The sequence below is a fragment of the Onychostoma macrolepis genome, chromosome 01 (assembly GCF_012432095.1).
Source record: "Onychostoma macrolepis isolate SWU-2019 chromosome 01, ASM1243209v1, whole genome shotgun sequence".
Taxonomy (NCBI): Eukaryota; Metazoa; Chordata; class Actinopteri; order Cypriniformes; family Cyprinidae; genus Onychostoma; species Onychostoma macrolepis.
Genome location: NC_081155.1, coordinates 11,069,041 through 11,093,453, shown reverse-complemented (window position 1 = coordinate 11,093,453; position 24,413 = coordinate 11,069,041). Strand labels below are relative to the sequence as shown.

General features: G+C 37.3%; 3 protein-coding genes across 3 annotated transcripts; 2 read left to right on the top strand and 1 right to left on the bottom strand.

Moving 5' to 3' along the window:
- The first annotated feature begins 252 nt into the window (after window positions 1-252).
- On the top strand, window positions 253-8,845 carry pi4k2a (phosphatidylinositol 4-kinase type 2 alpha). The gene is made up of 9 exons (XM_058776786.1): window positions 253-799; window positions 4,642-4,842; window positions 5,100-5,231; window positions 5,955-6,108; window positions 6,220-6,281; window positions 6,368-6,467; window positions 6,644-6,777; window positions 6,880-6,939; window positions 8,016-8,845. The coding sequence occupies exons 1-9, from the start codon at window positions 461-463 to the stop codon at window positions 8,175-8,177; spliced, it is 1,344 nt and encodes a 447-aa protein (XP_058632769.1). The 5' UTR covers window positions 253-460; the 3' UTR covers window positions 8,178-8,845.
- A 61-nt stretch (window positions 8,846-8,906) lies between these two features.
- On the bottom strand, window positions 8,907-15,878 carry avpi1 (arginine vasopressin induced 1). The gene is made up of 3 exons (XM_058776880.1): window positions 15,688-15,878; window positions 12,479-12,873; window positions 8,907-10,861 (listed from the first exon to the last, which is right to left on the bottom strand). Exons 1-3 carry the CDS (start codon window positions 15,844-15,846, stop codon window positions 10,606-10,608), a joined length of 810 nt encoding a protein of 269 aa, XP_058632863.1. The 5' UTR covers window positions 15,847-15,878; the 3' UTR covers window positions 8,907-10,605.
- Window positions 15,879-20,164: 4,286 nt separating this feature from the next.
- LOC131541327 (protrudin-like) lies at window positions 20,165-24,058 on the top strand. Its single transcript, XM_058777007.1, has 7 exons — window positions 20,165-20,180; window positions 20,279-20,372; window positions 23,076-23,306; window positions 23,475-23,545; window positions 23,642-23,699; window positions 23,777-23,872; window positions 23,942-24,058. Exons 2-7 carry the CDS (start codon window positions 20,341-20,343, stop codon window positions 24,033-24,035), a joined length of 582 nt encoding a protein of 193 aa, XP_058632990.1. The 5' UTR covers window positions 20,165-20,180; window positions 20,279-20,340; the 3' UTR covers window positions 24,036-24,058.
- Window positions 24,059-24,413: the final 355 nt, after the last annotated feature.

Here is a 24,413-nt window from a genome sequence, read left to right as displayed (position 1 = left end):
TGGAAGATTGTGACACTAAAACAAATTCCTTGTATATGCGCAAACATAATTGACAATACAGCTCTTTCTGATTCATATTTCACACGTTTTCATGCTTATAGTCGTACTGAAATATTTAGAAAAATACTTCTTCTTTTTTTTGTGCAATCATGATTTCTGCATTTTTGTCGCTGCGTCTATGCGTTAACTCCAGTGATGTTGTGCTTTATCACATGTTCGATATGGGTGGTATAATTCTAACCAATCAGCGTGTGCATATGGAAAAACAAGATAATTCTGAAGCGCTGATTGGCCAGTGGCATCGCGATGACGCACGAGCCCTGCCTCTTTCCGGAAGCTGGCTGTCATGTGACTTGTTTGTTGGCGATCCGCTGTACGGCACCGCATCATTTCATTACGGCAACAAACAAACGCTTGTCCCGCGTAATTCCCCCTTTTCCCCCGCTCTCCCTTCTCCGCCATGGACGAGACGAGCCCGCTGGTCTCCCCGCTTCGCGATTCCAACGATTTCAGCTACGGTCCCGCCGAGCCGACCAGTCCCCGGGGCGGATTTGGAGGCACGCCGGGCTCCGTGGTGCGTCTGCCGGCCGGGAGTCCCGGACGCAGCCGCGAGCGGCAGCCGCTCCTGGACCGAGACCGAGGCGCGTCGCCCCGCGACCCGCACAGGAACGAGTTCCCGGAGGATCCGGAGTTCAGGGAGATCATCCGGAAGGCGGAGCGGGCCATCGAGGAGGGCATCTACCCCGAGCGCATCTACCAGGGCTCCAGCGGCAGCTACTTCGTCAAAGACTCAACAGGGGTGAGAGGTCATCATGTCTTGATGTGTGACCCGTTACACAAGCTCGTCTAATCAGTTTTCTTCACATAGAGCTGAGCGTGTCGTGTATTGAGGAGTCAGAGTAACAGCTGTGTCATCAGGTCAGGCCTGGAGTCATGCAAAGCAGAAATCTGCTTCTGTACAGTTTAAGCTGGACACTTGTGTGTTTCTTCATCTACAGCCACTTTATGTGTTTTTATTGTATGAATTTAAAACTGAAACTGTTTTGGAAAGTTTTTGGGTAATTATTTTGCCTTTTTATTGCACCCTTGTTCCAGACCCAGATGTCCAATCATTAATTATTAAACACGATGAATGTGTGATAAAACTAGGTTAAATTGAGGTAAATGTTACTTTAAGGGTCACTGGACACATTGCTGTGTCATTGCACAGGACAGCAGTCTTATCAGGCCCTTAGTTCAAAATCTAGATAGCATTTTTAGGCATCACAATGCTTAGGTACGCAGCTCACTAGCTGTTTGATCAATAAACAAAAAGCTTACTGGCACTTTCTCGTTGAAGCTCTCTTTAGTGAAATGACAGTGCATTATCATACAGTGATAGAGCTCTGATCAGTACATACTCAGTTACCCAGCAGATACGCACTACGTCTTTTATATGAGACCTTAATACAGGTAACAGCTCTCATAAAAGTCAAAGTCTGGCTCGATTAGGAATGAGTTATTATTTTACACGATACAGTTCCATATGTGAACATTAGTTATAACATGAACTAACAATGAAAAGCACTTATTAGTCTCGGTAAATGGAAATTTCAACATTTACTAATACATTATTAAAATCAAAAGCTGTATCTGTTAATATTATTTAATGGACTTGAGATAAAATTAACTAATAATGAACAGTTTTATTATTAATGATTAAATTATAAAATACTGTAACATGTGTATTGATCATTGTTAATGTAGTAATTAATGGGATGTTATTGTTAGGTAATCTTATGGTTAATATGATCTTATTGTAATTACCATTATGTGTAGTGTGCTTGTTTACTGTGAAGTTTGAGCTGCAGAGATGTGAAAAAACAAAGGTAATCAAGGTAAATATTACATGAAAATTTGGTTTTAAATTGTAAAGAGCGTTCAGAAATGTGATACATGTACATCCACCAGTGTTATTTTAGTATTATTATAGACAATTATAGTATTCAATAATGTTTTGAATTAGCTATAACATATTTTTCAATGTGCTTTTGTCATTTTTAATTTTTTCTATTTAGATTTATTTTTTCTCACTTATTTGTAGTAATTTTAGTACTTAAATTTTAAAAGGCAGAATTTAATATGGAATTTTATTTTCGATTCACTTAAAGAAAATGAATTTTTAATAATTATAGGTTTAGTTTACAATAACAGCACTGGAATCCACTGTTGGACAGTGGAGACAAGTGTATTTTAAGAGTATTTATTTTCAAAAGTGTCTATAGTTGAAGAAACACTCTTGTCCGGCGTCTAATCTAATAGGTTTGCATTGGATTTGACATGCTGCTTTAGGGTCGATGGCTGATAAACTTCATATCTGAATCCTAGAATCCAGCTCAAAACCCGTCTAGACAGCATTTTTAGTCACTCTTGGTATGTTTGTTCACTAGATAGGCAGCTCCCTCAGTTTTAAGACAAATGCCATCATGATTGATCATTAAACAAAAGACTCATCGACACTTTCTCTTGATGAGAATACAGAACTGTTCAGGGTTATTTAGTAACAGTGGTCATTTCATCAATACATACTCGGTTCCTCTCTCCTTTAAATGAAACTGTGGAATTACCATGATGGTTTGACACGGTTTAAAGCTTGTCACATGTGTTAAGTGGCCTAATTCTACAGTATGACTAATGGCTGTGAAGTGTGTTAGACGAGTATTTGACTTGCTTTTATTCAGCCACAGAAACACAAAACGTTGTGACTCCAGGGTTTAGACCTGGTTTGCACACTGACTCCCTTCTAAACGGTATATTCAGAAAGAACTAGTGAGTTATATTGATTATATTTATCACAGAGCGACTGATATATATATTTATCATCAAAATAAATATGTGAGAGGAACTTCATAATGACTGATAATAATCCTTATAGAACAGATGTACTTTAACAAACAGACTCTTCCAGTTTTACTACATCAGGATGAAGAGGAACTGAGATTTACTACAGGTCTTCTTTGGTTTGACCGAGGAGTAACAACACTTGGAACTACTGTAGTTTCCAGTTTTGTTACTACTCTGTAAAATCACATTATTCTGTACTAGTTCAATTTCAGTGTAGTTTAAAGTTTTGAGTCTTTAATTTGAAAACGACTTAGAAAATTGGCAGTGAGGTGACCAAAAAACAATATTCCTAACTGCAAACAAACCCATTTTTCATTCGTAAAGTTATTCTAGTTTAGCATATGATTATTAGTCATGATAGAGTTAGTCAGATGAGAATTATGCTACATACTCCAGCCTGCAGGGGGCAGAACTGAGTTGATGTGGGATCAGTTTGGCATTTGTTTCCTGGTGTCTTTGATCTTCAGCAGTGCAGGGCTGGTGTTGTCCTCTCAGCAGTGAACACGCGGCAAGCTTTATCTGCTCACTAGTGAGGCAGCTCACATGAGTCATAAGGCACATGACCACATGTATGGTCAGGTGGTGCAGAGGTCAAATCAAATCACGCTTGAGTCACGGAGGCCAGATGAAGTCTTTGTTAAAAGTCACTTTTAGTTGGGAAATCACTAAATGTGTCTAAAAATAAGTTTAAATGTGTAACTATTGTTAGGTGTATAAACTTAAACTTCCGAGTTCGGTAAGATTTTAAATGTTTTTGAAAGAAGTCTCTTATGCTTAGTAAAGCTGCGTTTATTTGATTAAAAATGCAGTAATATTGTGAAATATTATTACAATTTCAAATAACTGTTTTCTATGTGAATATACTGTAAAATGTAATTTATTCCTGTGATCAAAGCTGTATTTTCAGCATCATTACTCCAGTCTTCAGAGTCACATGATCCTTCAGAAATCACTGTAATATGCTGATTTACTGCTTAAGATCAACATTTCTGATTATTATCAATGTTGAAAACAGTGTTTTACCTCAAAAGAAATACACACTTCACAATCAAAACTGACATTTCCCATAATGGATTTTTTTTTTTACTGCATTCTTGGATTGTTTTAATGAAATACTGCATTAAATTTAAGCCAAAATGAGGTATCTCTTAAGCATCTGTGATTAATGAAAATGTTGGGGATTAGCATGAAATAATATTATTTGTATCCTTTGAGATTTCATTATTGAAAGTTTTTAGTTTTTATGAATATTTTGAATTTATTCATAATTTTTAAATTTTCCTTTTAGTTTTAGTTAAACTGTTAGCAATTTTATTTTATTTTTAATATGCATAATAGTTTTTATTTATTTTGAGTTAGTTTAGTAGCCTACATCAAGTTAAAGTAAATGAGAAATGTTGCCTTGTAAACTAGCTGAAATAAAATAAGTTGGATATTTTAGTTAATGAAACAAGGTTTTTATAGTTTCGATTTTAGTTAATTATAATAACCCTTTATATAAATGTGACTTTAGTCTAATGTGTGAGATGTGAAGTGTACGGTAGCATTGAAAGGATTTGTTATTTGGTTTGCTCATAGGATAAATGCTGTTTTACTGTCATGCTAAAGAGTAACTTGCAAAAGTCTCAGTTTGAGCAGACTGTGGCGCTCCAGACGCACGATGTGAACCGCACGTGTTGCTTCAGAAAACCTGACCTGAAATCTCCTCTCTCTTGCTCTCGCTCTCTCTCTCTCTCTCTCTCTCTCTCTCTCAAACAGAAGATCATTGGCGTCTTCAAACCAAAGAACGAGGAACCGTACGGCCAGCTGAACCCCAAGTGGACCAAATGGCTGCAGAAGCTCTGCTGTCCGTGCTGTTTCGGCCGGGACTGTCTGGTCCTGAACCAGGGCTACCTGTCCGAGGCCGGCGCCAGTTTGGTGGACCAGAAACTAGAGCTCAACATCGTGCCGCGCACCAAGGTATGAGAGCAACACCCACACTTGTGCACTTGTGCAAAACCAAAACTGAGGTGAATGAGGACGTGAGAAAGTAGGGTGATAGTCCTGCTGGTTTGGTGTTTGTTAGTCAGCCTCTTTCATTTCCTGTTGCTGGCGTGCAGTAAAACAAACAAGTCAACCGCACAGCTAAACATAACGGTTATCCCACACCATCTCTATCGCTGACTGCTGACAGACATGTCCTCTATAAAGCTTTCTCTGTGCTCTCTTTCCCTCAGGTCGTGTATTTAGCAAGCGAGACATTCAATTACAGCGCCATCGATCGAGTAAAGTCTCGAGGAAAGAGGTTAGCGCTAGAAAAAGTGCCCAAGGTGGGCCAACGTTTCCACCGGATTGGCCTGCCACCCAAGGTAAGGCTTATGACAGCGCCACCTATCTGCCAGGAGGAAGACGAGACATTTTAGATGTTATTGAACTCTTTTTTTTAGATGTTGTAGTAGGTTTATAGAGTGTTATTTTAGTATCACTGAGATGCAATTTTAGTATTAATGGATAATTTGATTTTGTTTTTATGTCAATATTTTCCCATTTCATTTCAATTTAAATTAATTTAAACTTAACATTTATTTTTATTTCAAGTAATAAAACTTTTTAAAATGATTTTTGTTTTAGTTAATTATAGTAACCCTGGGTTTAGAAACTGTATAGAGCACAATGGTACGGTTTCAGAAGTAAAAATCCTATTAATTTCCTATTAATCCTTGGAGAAACTTACATTTTAGCAATACTGTATAAACCTTTCGAGACAGAACTGCCACGAGCTCTGATGTTGTTGAACGATAATGTAAGCTTGCTTTTATTTTCTCATAAGCAGTTCAAGTTTTGCATTGTATCCTCATGGCTAATTTGATCTTGCATTCACACATGGGATGAGTAGTTTATAAAAGTACTAATGAATACTAATAAAGGATTTTTGTACCTTTACAAACACTATTTTTGGTTCAAATAAAGGATTGTAATGTGATAAATTCCTAAATGAAAGGTGCTCATAAATTAGTTGGGTTTGCCCGTTATAAACATGTTTCCATTGACTGTTGTAGGTTTGTGAACTCGTTTTCTATTGGCTGTTGTAGGTGGGCTCATTCCAGATCTTTGTAGAGGGTTATAAAGACGCCGATTTCTGGCTGCGGCGGTTCGAGGCGGAGCCTTTACCAGAAAACACTAATCGCCAACTTCAGCTACAGTTTGAGAGACTGGTGGTGCTGGATTACATCATCAGAAACACAGGTAACCACAGAAAAACAATAACTGCTAAAAATGCCAAAATGGTCAAAAACACATTTTAACTATATATTGTTTTTATTTGAACAAAAATGATTTTGTTGTATGGATCTGTAGATCGAGGAAATGACAACTGGCTCATCAAATATGACTGTCCGATGGATACGTCAAGCAACAGGGTGAGTGACCAGATGCTGGTTTAGATAGTCCTGTTTTTGTGGTTTTATGTTCATGTTTGTGTTTATCGAATGCTTTTCTCATGCAGGACAGTGATTGGGTGGTGGTGAAGGACCCCATCATTAAACTGGCAGCCATTGACAACGGACTGGCCTTCCCTCTCAAACACCCGGATTCATGGAGAGCCTGTAAGCCAATCATCATCCACCTCACAAACACATGACACACTACTGGCCAATCACATTGCTATACATTGCTATTACAAACTTAATCACTGAAACCATTTATTTTAAGGTGTTTTGTTTCTTTTAATGTAGTTTTTGCACAGTCAGTACAGTCTTTTTGTTGAATGTATGTCCTGTAGACCCGTTTTACTGGGCTTGGCTGCCACAGGCTAAAGTTGTGTTTTCCCAAGAGATCCGAGAATTAGTTCTGCCCAAATTTTCCGACCCGAACTTCATCAAAGACCTCGAGGAAGATCTATATGAGCTTTTTAAGGTGAGTCACAGAGATCACTTTGAAATTCATATGAATTCAGCTGGTGATTCACCAATATGTTTGATTTATGTTTTGACTTGATATTTGCATTAACTCTGACAGAAAGACCCGGGTTTCGACCGAGGACAGTTCAAGAAGCAGGTCTCAGTAATGAGGGGGCAGGTGAGTCATTAATGGCTAGATTATACTTGTGTTTAAAGATACTAAAAGCACTAATCTGCATTATAATATTATGATATTTTATACGATAGGGCTATGCAATATTGATATTCACCAAAAAATAAATCTATAAATGGCTATAATAAACTTTTGATTCATTTTGGATATTTAGCCTCTTCACAGGTGCTCATGAGCATTTCAGTTTCATTTGAGAAAAGCTTCACACTAGAACTCAAAGGTCTTCAAGACCAACTGACAAAATAAAAGTTCAGCTTAACTTGAAATTATGACAGTATATTACAATTGTATAGTAAATTGTACTTCTCAGAGTTATAAGGAATGTAATGAAACCAAGATATTTTTGTCCATGTTTAATGCACACAATATACAATAAGTTCTGATGCGCAGAATCTTATTTGACAAAAATAGAAATGCAGCGTTCTGTTGTAAAATAATTGTTATATTTTCCTTTAACACATTTTAAAACGTGAAGTTTTAAGAATTAATTTCATTAGACAATCTTGATGTTGATGAATATTTTAAATCATAAAACAGACTCCAGCAAAAAAAAAAAAAAATATATATATATATATATATATATATATATATATATATATATATATATATATATATATATATATATAATATAAAATAAATTGGGGCCCAAGGTCCAACAAACATGTGGAATGATATGGGGACAAATACTGTGATTAAAATTTGTTACCAAATACTATCACTCATCCATATTATTTGGCCACAATATTTTATTTAAACATTAAAAATGTCCTTAGAGGTTTTCAAAAGGGGAAAGGGTTCATGTGAACTTTAACAAAAAAAAAAAAAAAAACTATTCAGCCTGATTTGCAACAATGAACCTCTGTTGGTGATTATTTCCAGCAACTAATTTCTCAAAGCTGCTTGACTCTGAATAAATTCGCAGAGCAGCTCTGATTCTAGATATCTCTTTCTGAGATGTTACCTTACGACGTTTTCACACTGAAGCGAAGAGACCAATGAGAGTAGGGCACCACCCTTGATGTGACACCGTTCAGCTCATGTCTTGTCCTGCGTTGCTGTAGATCCTGAACCTGAGTCAGGCGCTGCGGGAGGGCAAGACGCCGCTGCAGCTGGTGCAGATGCCGCCGGTGATCGTGGAGACGGCGCGAGCGCCGCAGAGAGCCAACAGCGAGTCCTACACGCAGAGCTTCCAGAGCAGAAGACCCTTCTTCACCTGGTGGTGATGCGCCAGTACAGCCTGGTTTTAGTTGTGTTTTTCACTGGGATTTTGGGAAGAAACGAGAGTAGGAATAACTGACGACAAACACATAATTCTGACGGAAAGCATTGCCTTGTTGACTGTTACACTGTATGAACACACAAAGCCGCGTTCAGAGTGAGCTGCATGTCGAGTCAATAAGACGATGAAGGAGAAACTTTCTGCTGTAGTGAACCCTCGATGTTTGACGGATGCTCGCTGCTCAACTATATCATTCTTAAGCGTTTTCTGGTCAGGGTTTTCTTGCCTCGCTTGTGTGTTAGTTTCGTTTTTCTCGCAATCGTTGAAAAGTCACACTCTCTCCTGCTTTTTTCCCACTAGCATTATATTTTTCTACTTTTTTTTACGCTCACCTGTCTGGCGTTCATAACCTGGAGGCGGCGTCATCTCGGCGCGTGCAGAAACACTGGAACGTTCCATTTTCACAGTTCTTTTTGTTCGTTTTCATTTGAAAATTGATACATTTTGAAAGATATTGTAATTGTTTTTTTTGTTTTTTTAACAATGTATTCACAGGTGTCAACAAAACTGACCTTAAAACGTGACAATGGACTGTATAATTTGTATGTAATGTATTTAATGAAAGATGCTAAAACTATAACCGTGCGATACTCAATAAAAGAACAGACTTGAGTTTTATTTCAAAAACAGTTTAATTGGAAGTTCCAGCTTAATCACGAGGACAAAAAAGAACTCTTGTTCTTGTGCATATGGTAGTGTTTATTGATTTCGGCTACATGTTTTCTTCCATATTGCTTCTAAATGTCTGTCTGAGTGACAGAAGAAGACATTAAATAATCAGCACTAGTAGTGTCCAGCATACTTCTACAGGTGATAATACTATCATTTACATATTACCACAGACTATTTGTATATAAAACAACACTAATGATTTGATGAGAACTGCAGTGTTGCAGTAAATGCTAATACATTCTTTTATATATATTGAGATATTAACCATTTAAACACCAATGGAAGGCAAAATGCTCCCGTAAAAGGAGAACTACTGAGAAACTAGTGTTTTAAAAAGAAAATACAAGCACATATCATTAAATAATAGAAACACAGCACTCTTCGGCCCTGTACATTCATATAAACACACACACACACAAAAAAAAAAGCTAATAGGGACTCTGGAAGCTTCAGTGAGACTTCATTGAGAAAGGAACAGATCACCCAAAACATGAAAGTCTTGTCATTTGCTCGCCCACATGTTGTTCCAAACCTGTATGATTTTCTCTTTTCAGTATGAAATAATTACAATGAAGTTAGTGAATGGGCACAGATACAAAAAAAAAAGGACCAAAAAAGCAGCTTAAAATAGTCTATATGATTCATGCACTGTTTTTGAAACCTTCTGAAGTCATATAACTTGGAATATAGTGCATAATCATATTTGGTGGTAATTTTTTCGAAGTTCAACTGCCTCCATTCACTCAAATACAAATACTAGGGTGAATCCAACCAAATCAAGTCACTTTTCACCCTGAAATCAAAAGGAAAAATGTTTCTAGTTTTACCCAATATTTTGAGTTTTTTATAATTCTCAAATTCTCATGCTCAAAGGTGATTCTCATTACTGAAAGACAATATTTTTTACTGTATTATAGTAAAAAAAAAACAAAAAAAAACACTGCAATACAATGATTTTATCAGCATAAAAGACAGCAAACAGATACCAACATTATGTATAAATATTTTACCAAATGTATAATAATTATTTGACTTGGTAATGTATCAACAATACTTTTGTAATGCATTTAATAGGAATTAGGTTTGTTTATTAGTATAAATACTTTACAAATATAGATAATGTATCCTTATTGCATTGTAAGTTATGACAAAGTGTTTATGTGCTTTATGAAAAAGAAACATCATCTCATTGTTAATCTTTTGATTTTGGAGTATAATATGACCTGGAAATGTTCTTAACATGCTTTACGAGATTCGGCCCAAAAATGAGCTGTATTTTTAAATGTTTAGTGATGATTTTGTCATTTTTGGAGCTCAAATGCCTCAGTTCACTCATATTTTTCAGAAAAGAGCAGCATAAGCATCTTTTTTTTGCTTTGTTTTGGGGGTTTGTAACAACATGAGGATGAGTAAATGAGACAGAACTGTAATTTCTGGGTGAACTATCCCTATAATAGTGTTTGACTGTTGTGCAATCAGGTCTGAGGACATAAGAATGGCACAAACCCGTAAACAGTGTCTTAAGGTTTCATAGGACTGTAATCCTGCGGGATTATTGTTAATGTCCTTTCCTGGCCGCTGTAGTGTTGATCGTTGCTCGGTTAAGACTAGCGTTTGATTGAGGCGGTGGCTTCAAGTAAATCTACGGTGAGGGCGAGTCTCTCAGGCAGGAATCTGATTGGATGCACTGCTCCGCTGCATCAGTGTCGGATCCGGTGCAGGTATCGCTCCGGGTCCTTTTCCTGAACGGCGTTCCAGCTCCACCTGGGGCCGCCCGAGGGCCCCTGCGCCTCTTCCTCTGGGGGCAGGAAGTCAGCTTGGTCACATGATCCAGCCTCGAAAGAGCTTTGCCCTCCACAGGCTCCCAAAGCAGATGCATCATCATCTTCATTGTCGTTATTATCTTCATCTCCAGTTATGACTTCAGACGTCTGTGCCAGTGAGCCCTCATTGATTCTGATGGGTGATTAAATCATAATGAATGCACTTTTTAGTTGTAGATCATTATATGCAATGTAATTACAGTATCATGCACATCTGATGTGCACGGGTGGGTGGGAGAGACCCATGCCTTTTCTAGTTTGTTTACAGGGTCTTTAATGTGGCAGGTTTGTGGCTGATCTCATGACCTATTTTTCTTTAGATTAGCATGTTTCCATTAACACACACACAAACACACAACACGGCAGTGTGTGTAGCTGCCATGTGCATCTGAATAAACACTACTAAATCTTCTAGGGTAAATTCTATAAAAGCATATGCAAGTCACATTTCACCCTGAAATCAAAGGAAAGAGTTTTGTATTGAATAAATGCATGCTTATGCATTAGCAATTTTTACAAATATTTTTGTGCCAGGTTTTCACCCAATATGTTTTCTCATTACCCAAAGGTGATTCTCATTACTGAAATACAGTTTTACAATTTTACATACAATTTTACAAAAATACCACAATATAATGATTTTGAACAACTGCTATCAAGCAGTAAATAAATACTACAAATCTGTATAAATACATTATTACTATAAATACTGTATAATTGCAATACGAAATTACAGGTAATTCGAATGTATTTATTTTATATAAATACCAATATAAATAATGTATAATTTTTTACATAGCAAATAATGAAAATTATTATTTTTTAAATACATGACCAATAAAAATTATAGTATTTATTGTATAATTATTATTTTTGCATTGCAAGTAATGAGAATAAGCTTTTTTTTTTTTTTTGTATAAATACCAATATAATTAATGTATCATTACTTTTACATTGCATTTGCAAGTAATGAGAATGAGGTGTTCTTTTTAAATATTATATTACAAATAGTCATGAAAGTCATGAGGTATTTAAAAAAATATTTTACATCGCACATAATGAGAATTCAGTGTTTTTTTGTTTTTTTATAAATGCAATATAAAACTATTTTTACATTGCAAGTGATGAGAATGAGGTGAGGTTTTTTTTAAAGTAAATATTAATATTAAAATATATATTTTGCATTGCAAATAATGAGAAAGAGGTGTTTTTTTTTGTATAAATACAGAGATCAAAAAAAAAAAATTGCACTGCAAGTAATGAGAATAGTGTAAATACCAATATAAATGATTTATCATTATTATTTTTGCATGAGAAGTAAGGAAAAAAGTTTCTTCAAGTTTCAATCTCATTGTTTATACTTATATTTTGGGGGAATAATGTGACCTGGACATGTTCACAAAAAAAACTCTTTCCACAATTTTAGCATTGTGGACACTGCACATTTCAGTAAATAGCTAATAAACTAAATGTGCCAGCAATCCTGTATATAAATATTACAATGATGTTGGTTGCATTTTAAGTGACAATTTACAAAAATCAAAAGCAGGTTTTATTTTGCAGATAATTTAAGTTTGAAGTTCATTTCAATACTGCGGAATAAATTATTAAAGAAGTTTAATAGGCTACTTACATTTAGAGTTTTAAACCAAACACTACATTATCAACACAATACAGCCACATACATGCTTTAAACGAATACTATGTTCTTATCTTTTTCTCATCTTGAAATAACTCATTTCTGTCTCACCTGAGATGACCGAACGCCCGCACCCATCGTGTTCCTGTGCTGTCTTTATGAGCCTCCACCCTGAAGCCACTCCGGTTCCGCGCTCGGACTCTGAGCCCCACCAGCGCCTGGGCCAGACCCGTCTCCACCTCCGCCCTGGCTCCGTCCTCGTCCTCCTCCCGGTCTGCTCCGTCCTCTCCGGCCGCCGCTCTGCGGTTCCCCCACACCATCCGTGCCCTCTGCTCAGCGTCCGGGTCTCCCGCTGCCTGGAAGAGCCGCCGCAGCTGCCGCAGGTTCACGCCCTGGAAGATGTTGGCGGTGCCAGACTTACGGTTCCGGCGCTCGGAGCCCGGCGGGCGGGAAAACGTGGGCTGGGACGGGCCTGCGAGAACAGGGGCTGAGGCCACGTCCTCCATCTGCAGAACAAGAGGTGAAGGTCACAAGGTCAAACGTTATATAGCACTTCCGAGAAGATGACAAGCTATTTTTATAAACTAGAGGTGCATCCCAAATCAAGTACTTATGCACTTCTATGACGTTTTGTAGCATAAATAGTGAGAGTAGTGTGTTCCAAAAAGAAAAAGTGCACTTTAAATAACACGAAAAAAAACAAAGTGTGGAATGTTGGACACGTCATGCATTCAAATGTCGCAGCTTTAATTACATCATCGCAAAGGGGGATTGAGCGATCAGACTCTGATTATTAATGACAAAATAACCTTATAAAATCATAGTTGAGTACATAGTGCACAAGTACATAGTGTATACGTGCATAGTGTATAAAGTGCGTCATTTGGGACATAGTATTTGTTTGTATACAGTTGCTAAGATGTTTTATTTTTCCTATGTTGTTAGCAACAGGATAACAACATGCTAAGAATGTGTTAAAACATGCTAGCAACATACTAAAAGTGTGTTAAAACACATTAGCAATATGCTAGCGACGGGCTAATATCAGGCTAAGAATGTGCTGAAACATGCTAGCAACATTAACAACACAGTAATCATGTTAACAACATATTATGTTAACATGCTAACAACGTGCTAACAGTGTCAAAACACATTAGGAATATGCTAGTGACATACTTATCTTGTTAAAAACATGCTAGCAACATGCTAATCATGCTAACAGTGTGTTAAAACATTAGCAATATGCTAGTGACATGCTTGACATATTAAAACATGTTAACAACATGCTAATCATGTTAACAATGTGTTAAAACATGCTAGCAACATAAAAATCATGTTAACAACATACATGCTAATCATGTTATAATGTTAACAACATGTTATTCATTCTAACAACGTTAACCATGTGCTAAAACAGGCTAGCAGCATACTAACAACATGGTAATCATGTTAATAACACGCTAACAACATTCCAATTGTGCTAAAACATGCTATCAACATGTTGATCATGCTGTCTATCTATCTGTCTATCTATCTGTCTGTCTGTCTGTCTGTCTGTCTGACTGTCTATCTGTTAAAACTGTTTCAAATTTCAAGCTTTTTACAACTACTTAAAAAATAACAATAATAGAAAACTTCTTGACAAACTTTTTTGTCTAGTTTATTTTATTTATTTATTTTAAAACATACTACAGGTAAAACCATTTTTATTTCATGCATTGGTTTTGAGATTTTGTGCTATTTTGGTTCCATAACTTGTCTTCTTTCAGACTAATGAAAAGAAAACAATACACTTTTTTTTCTCATGCACTGAGCCAGAAATCTCCACTTCTGCAGTTTCCTATCTGTATTCTGAGCACTTTTATAGATAGGTTTGTTCATATATCGTACGCCTCTAAAACATTTAACTCTAATATGACAACAAAACAAGAATTTTGAACCTGCGTTTATCCAAAGTTCAGATTTTGTTCTGAAAGTGTATGCAGATTAGTGAGTATTTAAATAGGAGCGCATTTAAATTACAATTAATACAATTGTATTAATGTACTGTGATTAATCAACCTGTGGTGTCTTAGTTGGTACGTCAATGGAAAAAGAGTATTTAAAAAGCACTGCAGGTTCAGACATTAGCCTACTGACCTCCATAAAGGCTATTAGCTGCCATTGAGTATTATTAAAGCAGTCTAATCAGGGACAAACAAGTCTGTGTGACGCTTCAATGCATCCTAAAAACTGGCCATCATAGGTAAAACATCTACTAAAATAGCCTGTAATGGATTTATTGGGATGTTTATGTTGCTTGAAAAATATATAACCAAGTCAGAATACATGGATAAATGTTGAATGGTCTTCAGGGTAGATAAGGTCACATTATGATGTAGATTTGACATCTAGCTGCATAACCTGCTAAGCTAACCGGCCAAACCTTGGCCCCCGGTTCGAGCAATAGTGCAGAATGCCTGTGTGTACTTTACAGTGTGCACTGCCCTTAATAACCATGGTTTTAGTGCAGTAACCATGGTTAATTCGTTGTTAATTTGTTGTTTAGCTATAGTAACCATGGTTGTTTTGGTTTTATTTGTGGTAAAACCATGGTTGATTTTCGTAAGGGCGTATACTATTACTACTAAGTATGCATTACGCAGCGATTAACATCAACTGAGTATGAGTATGCTATTTACATAAGCAGTAATTGCTGAAAGATAAACAGGAATGTCTAGTTAGCTTGTTATCATTAGATCTAGGGAGAAACAGAACGACCAAGAGCGCATTGGCGTTTTGTGATATTAAATCACTCTGCGTCTTCAAAATAATGTAAAATAACTCAATTAAAAAGCTCGCACTCACGAAAGCTGTGTTTTTTTTAAGTAAACATTGTTTGAATATGCTTTCTGGCTTCATTTGTCAGAATTCTCAGAAATAATAAATATAGGCAGGACTTGGATGGCTGCTTCGGCTCATTTTCTTCGGTGATTATGATATATTTGACACAAAGGCTGCTGAAGTTTGCAGCTCGATGAGTCACGTGACGGCTCGACAGTGACGCACGAGCGCACGAACATCCGCAGTGAGTGACAGCTGCGCGAGGACACACTGCAAACAAGCCACTGTAAACCCCACTTCACACACCCCACTCAAATTACAGCACATAACCAGGGATTAAAAGCATATATTCAAGAATAAATGCTCGGTTAAGAGTTGCGGATCACAAAGACAAAGCACGATCGTTAGTCGTATTTCTAGGTTAGGAATGCGGTTCCGCTTTGGGAAAAACACATGAAAAAGACATCAACGACACAATTACGTAAAAATATACTCACCTTTTCTGTGTGAACTAGTGTCTCTGAATCGTTTGCATGTTGTATCTTTGGAATCGCTTTAAGGAAAGCAGCAGAACGGTGCAGTAAACAGCAGGGCTGTTTGTCTCCGTCTGTGTCAAGCGAGCGGAACGGACAGAAAAGTTTAACGCTTAGAATCATCCCCTACTGTACCGCTCTGACCAATCAGACGATCGGAATGGACGATTGAACCCGCCTCCAAACCGCTTCCAGCCAATCACATCTCTCCTTCGTGCGCGTCGGGTGATCTGAATAGTACAGTGTGTGTGTGCGTGCGTGCGTGTGTGTGTGTGTGTGTGTGTGTGTGTGTGTGTGACTGAGAAAGTGTAATCCTTCATTGACGTCAGTGCTACCGCACACGTGCCAGTATGTGAAACTGTCTCGAGAAAAAGAGAGAGAAAACTCGGTTACATTTATTCTTATATTTACAATTACCATTAATATAAATATATCTCTAATCAGCTTTAGGAATGTATAATGATTATGTTAAAATTATTTAAAAGCATCGAGCACGATTTTTCTTAGAAGGTGTCAATGTTATTTATTTATTTGTTTATTTATTTATTTATTTTAGGGCTGTCAAAGTTAACGCAGTACCAGCGAATTTGCAGACCCCTTTAGCGACTTCCCCGCCCCTCTTCAAAAAAGCGCCTAGCGACAATTCTTTAGGGATTGCCCAAACTTTATGCAGTTTCTGAGACTCGCTGGTACTGCCGCGCGAGTGCGAGGTCTTGCTGTCCCAGCGCACATCTCTCTCTCTCTCTCTCTCTCTCTCTCTCTCTCTCTCTCTCTGAGCGTCTGCATTGTTCAGCGAGCGGCGGAGAGGAGCAGCGCTTTCAGTTAAACACAGATATTATGTTGCTTCTATCATTTTACATGCAAGTATAGCCGAAATCACAGCACAGCTATTGTGTTTATCTTATGTGTATTTGATTTTATCAGACGACGGCTCGATTATCAGGATTTTTGTGCAGATTAACATATTGGAAGGGAGAGATGGTTATGTAGCCTAGTCTTAATGGGTCGCGTTTCAGTCACTATTTCGATTCATTCCGTTGTCTGACAACAGAAACGGTTAAATATATAAATGAAAACAGTTTTATTGAGAATTTAGCCGCATCAAAATACAGTATGTGGACACAGAGTGGCAAACAAATGTAATAATAAATAATAAATGTACATTTTGCATGTTCAGAAGAAGTGAGCTGCCCTGTCATGCAAAAATGTAAACAGGTTTGTGTCAGTAAATTGCTCAGTGCAAAGAAAGAGAAGTAATGGGAACCTGGTATTTCTTTTTGCATGTGTCTACTAGACATGAACAAGTCCATGCCCATGTTGATTAGAGTATTAAAAACTTGAGAAGTATTAAAAGTATTAAAGGTACATTTAGAACAAATAAAAATGTGTGATTAAGTTGCAATTAATCACGAGTTAACTCATGACAATCATGCGATTAATCACGATTAAGTATTTCAATCGATTGACAGCCCTAATTTATTTATTTATTTAAATTTTTGATCATTTCCTTACAGGTGGGATTTGGACATTAAAGAAGAATATTAATTGCTATAAACGTTTATTGATAACCCAATTAAATAGTAGGGTGAATTCGGGTAATCTGGGACATTTTTTGCAATTTTGACTTCTGCGATTTATTTTGATATCTATCTAACACATTAGATCAACACATTAGACTTTTCTGAAATCCCTAAGATGTTTTCTAACCACACCAGAAGAAATAATGTACAACCCCAAATCAGAAAAAGTTGGGACAGTATGGAAAACGCAAATAAAAAAAGAAAGTAGTGATTTCTAAATTTACTTTGACTTGTATTTCATTGCAGACAATATGAACACAAAATATTTCATGTTTTGTCTGGTACACTTCATGTCATTTGTAAATATACATCCTTTCCTGTCATTCAGACCTGCAACACATTCCAAAAAAAGTTGGGACAGGAGCAATTTATGGCTAGTAATGAGGTAAATTGGTTAAATAATGATGTGATTTGAAACAGGTGATGTCAACAGGTGATTGTTATTATGATTTGGTACAAAAGCAGCATCCAAGAAAGGTCTAGTCCTTTAGGAGCAAAGATGGGCCGAGGATTGCCTGTTTGCCAACAAATACGTGAGAAAATTATTGAAATGTTTAAAAACAATGTTCCTCAAAGAAAGATAGGAAGAGATTTGGATATTTCACCTTCAACAGTGCATAACATAATTAAAAGATTCAAGGATTCTGGAGGAATTTCAGTGCGTAAAGGACAAGGGCGCAAGCCTAAGCTGAACAGCTGTGATCTCCGATCCCTCAGGCGGCACTGCATCAAGAATCGTCATTCATCTATAAGCAATATCATCACATGGGTTGAGGACTACTTTGGCAAACCTTTTGTCAAGTACCACAATATGTAGTTACATCCACAAATGCCAGTTAAAACTGTACTGTGCCAAAAGGAAGCCCTATGTTAACAGTGTCCAGAAGCGCCGTCGACTTCTCTGGGCTCGAAGGCATCTGGGATGGACCATCACACAGTGGAAACGTGTACTGTGGTCAGATGAATCAGTATTTCAGGTATTTTTTGGGAGGAATGGATGCCGTGTGCTCCAGACCAAAAGAAGAAAAGGATCATCCAGACTGTTACCAGCAAGAAGTCCAAAAGCCAGGGTCTGTCATGGTATGGGGTTGTGTCAGTGCCCTTGGCAAAGGTAACTTGCACTTCTGTGATGGCACCATTAATGCTGAAAAGTACATAGAGATTTTGGAGCACAATATGTTGCCTTCAAGAAGACATCTTTTCCAGGGACGTCCATGCATATTTCAACAAGACGATGCAAAACCACATTCTGCACACATTACAAAGTCCTGGCTGCGGAGGAAGAGGGTACGGGTACTTGACTGGCCTGCCTGCAGTCCCGACCTGTCTCCCATAGAGAATGTGTGGCACATTTTGAAGCGCAAAATGCGACAACGAAGACCCCGTACTGTTGCCCACCTTAAGACTTGTTTGCAGGAAGAATGGGACACAATTACACCTGAAACACTTCATCACTTGGTGTCTTCAGTCCCTAAACATCTTTTAAGTGTTGTGAAAAGGAATGGCAACATTACAAAGTGGTAAATGCTTTACTGTCCCAACTTTTTTTGGAATGTGTTGCAGGTCTGAATGACAGGAAAGGATGTATGTTTACAAATGACATGAAGTGTTCCAGACAAAACATGAAATATTTTGTTCATATTGTCTGCAATGAAATACAAGTCAAAGTAAATTTAGAAATCACTACTTTCTCTTTTTATTTGCATTTTCCATACTGTCCCAACTTTTTCTGATTTGGGGTTGTAGATATTATGCCCAGAGGAGACATGCCACACCTATTAAGCGTTTTTGTGCCCCCCCAAAAAATTCAGCCTGAATTTGATAATCTGGGACAGGTCACTTTATAATCTGGGACATATGTATTAGGCCTAAAAAAAGCCTATATTCACTATACTTTATGCATGCCAAACACAATATCACCAATAGCTCCCTTAATTCTACTATCATTCCATTGGTTTAGCTTCTTCGTATTTCTCTTATTTCCCTCTCTCTCTCTTCCTCGCTCTTTCTATTGCCATCTCTTTTCCTGACGCTGTGGTGCCATTGCATTTTGTAATACATTTCATTGAGTTAATTAAAGGCCATGGATATTTTCATATTTTAGCTGACTTAATGACTGTGTGTGTGTGCACGTTTGTGAACAGAACATTTTGAACTGGCCTGGGCGCAGATCCCCCTCCTGCTCAGTGATTTGAACCGTTGTATATACTAAACTAACTGGGAATTTGGGAAATGAAATTAATGGTTTACTTCATCCTGATACCTTTGCTTGCTATTGGAATACGTTTCCCAGATTCCATCTCTGTAGCATCTCTCTAGCTCGCTGCTTTAGCTAGCTGCTAGCTACTGTGAACTTGTGCTAATGTTATAACCTCCAGAATTAACACCCATTTCTCATTATGGCATATATTAACCCTTGTCATTAGATTTATGAAGTCCCTAAATGCATATTTCCCCCATTTGAAGACTGTCCCAGATTACCCAAAGCATGCTGTGCCACATTCGCAATCATATTTGATAATGTGGGACAACAAAAAAATGTTTGAAAGGAAAAAAACTAAAACACATTTTCAACACTTTAATACATATTTTGTTGTTTGAATAGATCACAAATATAATTTGACAACAATTAGGAACATTGTCTTATTTATGACAGATTTATGTCCTTAACATGAATCTAGTCAGAATCCTATGTCATTGATCTTGTCATGCAATTCCCAGGGGAGCTTCTTAATTGACAAGTGCCCCGCCCCTTTCTGTGGAATCACCCCCATGAAGTCATGTGATTTTTGTCACATGACATCCATGCTAAAATTATAGTAAAAGTCCCGTTGACTAAATTTGATTAGAACAGGAAATAAACACACTGGAGTTTAGGTGTCCCAGATTACCCGAATTCACACTACTGTTTATTTGCCACAGAAGCAGCGTAGAAATAAAATCAAATTATTGATGTATTTTTTTTCCGCCAACAGAAGGAGACACAGGCCAGTGCTGATTTAGCAGAACTAGTAAGAGTACTAGTGTTCAGATATTTATGGATCCTCCTTTTCTCCTTCATGGAAACAGGTAAAGCTGTTGACAATTAAACAATAATATTAAACAATATCTCTTGATTTTCCTAAAAGCCACAAACAGTTTAAACAAAACAGTTAAAATATATAAAAGAGAGAAAAAATGAAAAACATCTTTTGTATCACAACTAAACATCCTGAACCAAAACAAGATCACAGTTTATACTAGTATTTATGCAGTGTATAGTATGTAGTATTTATTATAATAATAATAATAATTTGCAATTGTAATCTTGCAGGCATGGCCCTGAACATGCCAAAGCTCTTTTCTTTGTGAATAATGCAAGTGTGAAGCTTCTCTCTGCTTTAAAAGATAAAAGGTAATCCTTATTATAAACTGGAAACTTTGCAGTAAGTATTGATTCATTTCATATAATAATGCCATTTGAACTAGATGTGTCAGGAGTAATGTCCCATAATGCATATGTTTGTGATTTATTTTAATGACAGCTGTTAAATGATGGTGAATATGGGGCCACTATGAGACATGATCATCAAAAATGAAAGTCACGGTGACCTCACTGCTGTGTGCTTGTGTGAGAGATATTTCTGTTAATGACTTTATATTAATTTATTATGACCTATTAATAATATAAAATATATATGACCTATTAAAATCTTCCTCCCATTCATCTATTGGACCTTTGTATCTGCCATCTCAGTGATGTGAACAACTCAGTGGAATTGAATAGCAATTAAAAACTTGAATTTTATTTGTGACTAAGTGGCAAATCTTGAATGTTTTATAGGATTAGGTAATGATGTTGTTTATATCTTTTGGACAATGACTTGTTGACAATGACATAACTTACGAAAATTAACCATTGTTTTATTATAGTAAAAGTGTAAACGTTTTTTTGGCTTATTGATTACCATTTGTATAACCACAGTTTTACTTCAGATACCATGGTTAAACTATGGTTAGTGTAGCAAACCCATGGTTAATTTGTGGTAACCGTGGTTTATCTATAATCATGGTTGGTAAAACCATGGTTAATTTTCGTAAGGGATTAGGCCTAACGGTTCTCATATGAAGGATAAGAAGATGTAGCATCCAATGACAGTCTCTTATTTGTTGAACTATAATCTGAATATTGGAATATTCATAAAACTAGTGGATGTTCCTAAATATTTTGTGTAGGCTATTATTTGCATTATGTAGAATCATGAATGCATTGGCACAAAATGCAGGTCTCAGTCAGTTGCAAATAAGTCCCACATCCTCCATCTGTACCACCCTGGATATTTATAAAGACATCTGTAAATACAAGCTTACAACAAACGTGACCCTGGACCACAAAACTAGTCATAAGGGTCAATTTTCAGAAATTGAGATTCATGAGATTGGATGCTGAATAAATAAGCTTTCCATTTATGTATGGTTTGTTAGGATAGGACAATATTTGGCTGATATATAACTATTTGAAAATCTGGAATCTGAGGGTGAAAAAAAACCCTTTAAAGTTGTCCAAATGAAGTTCTCAGCAATGCATATTACTAATCAAAAATTAAGTTTTAATATATTTACGGTAGGAAATTGACAAAATATCTTCATGGAACATGTTCTTTACTTAATGTCCTAATGATTTTTGGCATAAAAGAAAAACAAATCGGTGATTTTGACCCATACAATGTATTTTTGGCTATTATATACCCGTGCTAATTATGACTGGTTTTGTGGTCCAGGGTCACAACTTTTTAAAGAAAAAAAGTGCGCAATACAGTAGTTCAAAACTAAAGCAGTAACAAGATGAGTTATTCATATTTACAAATTATATTAAAACAGCGGGAAACAGGCCACACTGGTGCAGATTTTTTCATTCCTCATTATGAAGTAGAAAAAAAAGAACAACAGACTATCTGTCAGTATTCACTGTGGAATTAGAAGCAATCTTACTGGCATTACAATGGGTGGAAGAAAATAATCATAGCCAAATTATCGTTATAGCTTCAGACAGTTTATCAGCGTTATCAAGCATTCAATCTCGGAAAACTTCATGTAGACAAGATGTCATTTATCAAATGTTCCATCTGCTTCTCATGCTCCATAATCGGGGGATGGTCGTCTCTTTCCTTTGGGTTCCTGCCCATGTAGGGGTGGAAGGAAATTAGATTGTGGATATTCTAGCAAAAAACTCTAAAGCATGAAATGGTAGATATACAAATACCACTAAGTAGAGCAGAGGTCAAACCCATCATGAAGGAGCACTCACTCAAAATGTGGCAGGAATATTGGAACATAGCTGATACAAATTGAGTCCGCTTTCTTGCCTGTTTAAGCAAATTAGGGGGAAAGGAAAGGAAAGGATGTGACGTGCGGTATGGTGCCGTTCACACATCGCGTCTTTTGCGCGCTCAAGTTCGTTATTTCAAATGTCTAGTTCTAGTTATATTCGTTTCTTACTTTCATAACTAAGAATTTAATGTATTGTCATTGTAAAAATGGTCATCAATGTGTGCTTATAAAATACGCTTAACATCCGTTGAATTGACTCTTAAATTTGTTCATATGTTCGTATATATCAGGATGCTTGTTATACAAGTCTGCTGGATTTGACATTTTTTACTGATTCAGATTAAATCATTAAAGCTTTTAAACAGACTGTCAGGCATCAGGTTTAACAGATGTGAGTCTCTTGATTGTCACATGTTTATAAAGATAATCACAGTCCCTCAGTAATGATCTCTGATTTCCCAGCATGCAGTGCACAGCCTCCTCTCCTCAGGACCCCACACAGGCGAGCGGTGACCGGGCCGAACTGACCCAGCTGCCCGCTAAAGACGCGTCCTCCATAGACAGCAGCTCTGATCTGGGCAGCCCCAGAGCGCTGACCTTTGACCTGCTGAACATGGTGATCTGCTTCAAGCGGATGGCCATCTTCCTGGAGCCGGTCACAGACTCGCTGGAGGTGCTGCGCTCCCTGCTCGGGTGAGAGACGTCCCGTAATAATCACTGACTGCACTGAGAGCTTCTGCCTGTGCTTCAGGAGACGGTGTCATGTGACTCTCACGAGGAGGCTCTGTTTTATCTCTAAACGTGTCTCTGAGTTACTGATGCTGCTGCGTGTCTCCAGTGTTCAGCTCTTTGTGTTTTCAGGTGGAGGATGCCGCTGTGCTCCCTGCTGAGCTGCGTTCTGCTCAACATCCTCTTCCTCACTCTGAGTGAAGGTGAGACGCGAGTAGATGGCGTGAGCATATATTCTGTACAGATGTGATATAATGCAGTAAGGAGTAACTGAGTGTCTCCTGGTTAAATGTCTTCAGGCGCGTGGCTCTCTGTGCTGCTGCTGGCCGTCTCTGCTCCGGCTGAGGTCAAGGGCATGTGAGTGACGGGACGGTGAGGTTTGAGAGAGTTTGAGCACTGATGAAGATGAAGATGAAGGTTTGTGTGTGTTACAGGCTGAAACGAATAGATGAGCTGCTGACCCAGGCGTGTGTGTGTGCGGAGTCTGTGTATAAAGTGTTGTACTGGGAGAGCCACGCCGTCTCCTCCGTGTGAGTATCGACACACAGACAAATTATAATATCTTCATATATAACCGTGTTTTCTTTGTACTTTTATAGGAAACTGCAGTTCAGTGTTTTCTGTTTTAAAGAAAAGGGTTTGGTTTCCGATCTTCATCCTGTTCATCATGCTTTTCCATTTAAACTCATATAATGTTGTTTCACTTTTATTCCCAGAGAAACTGCAGTAACTGTGTTGTCAGTTTTTCTAAATAAAACTAAATAAAAAAGTTTCAAGTTAAAGGCATTTTTAAATCAATTGCTAACTAAGTTGAAGCAAAACATTTAAAAAGAAGTAATTTCTTGACAATTAAAAGTTATTTATCTCATTGAATCATTCTTAATGGAAACCACTTAGGAGAGAATCGATAGGAAATTCATTTCTTTACACAAAAGAGGACAATTGTACAAGAGGAATACCAAATCACTGTTTTAAGCATGAAAATTTAGCATAACACAGAAATTCAAAACAATACACTTGTGACAAAGCCCCTGAAACAATCAGACTTTCACGTCTAGCTTTCATTTTGTG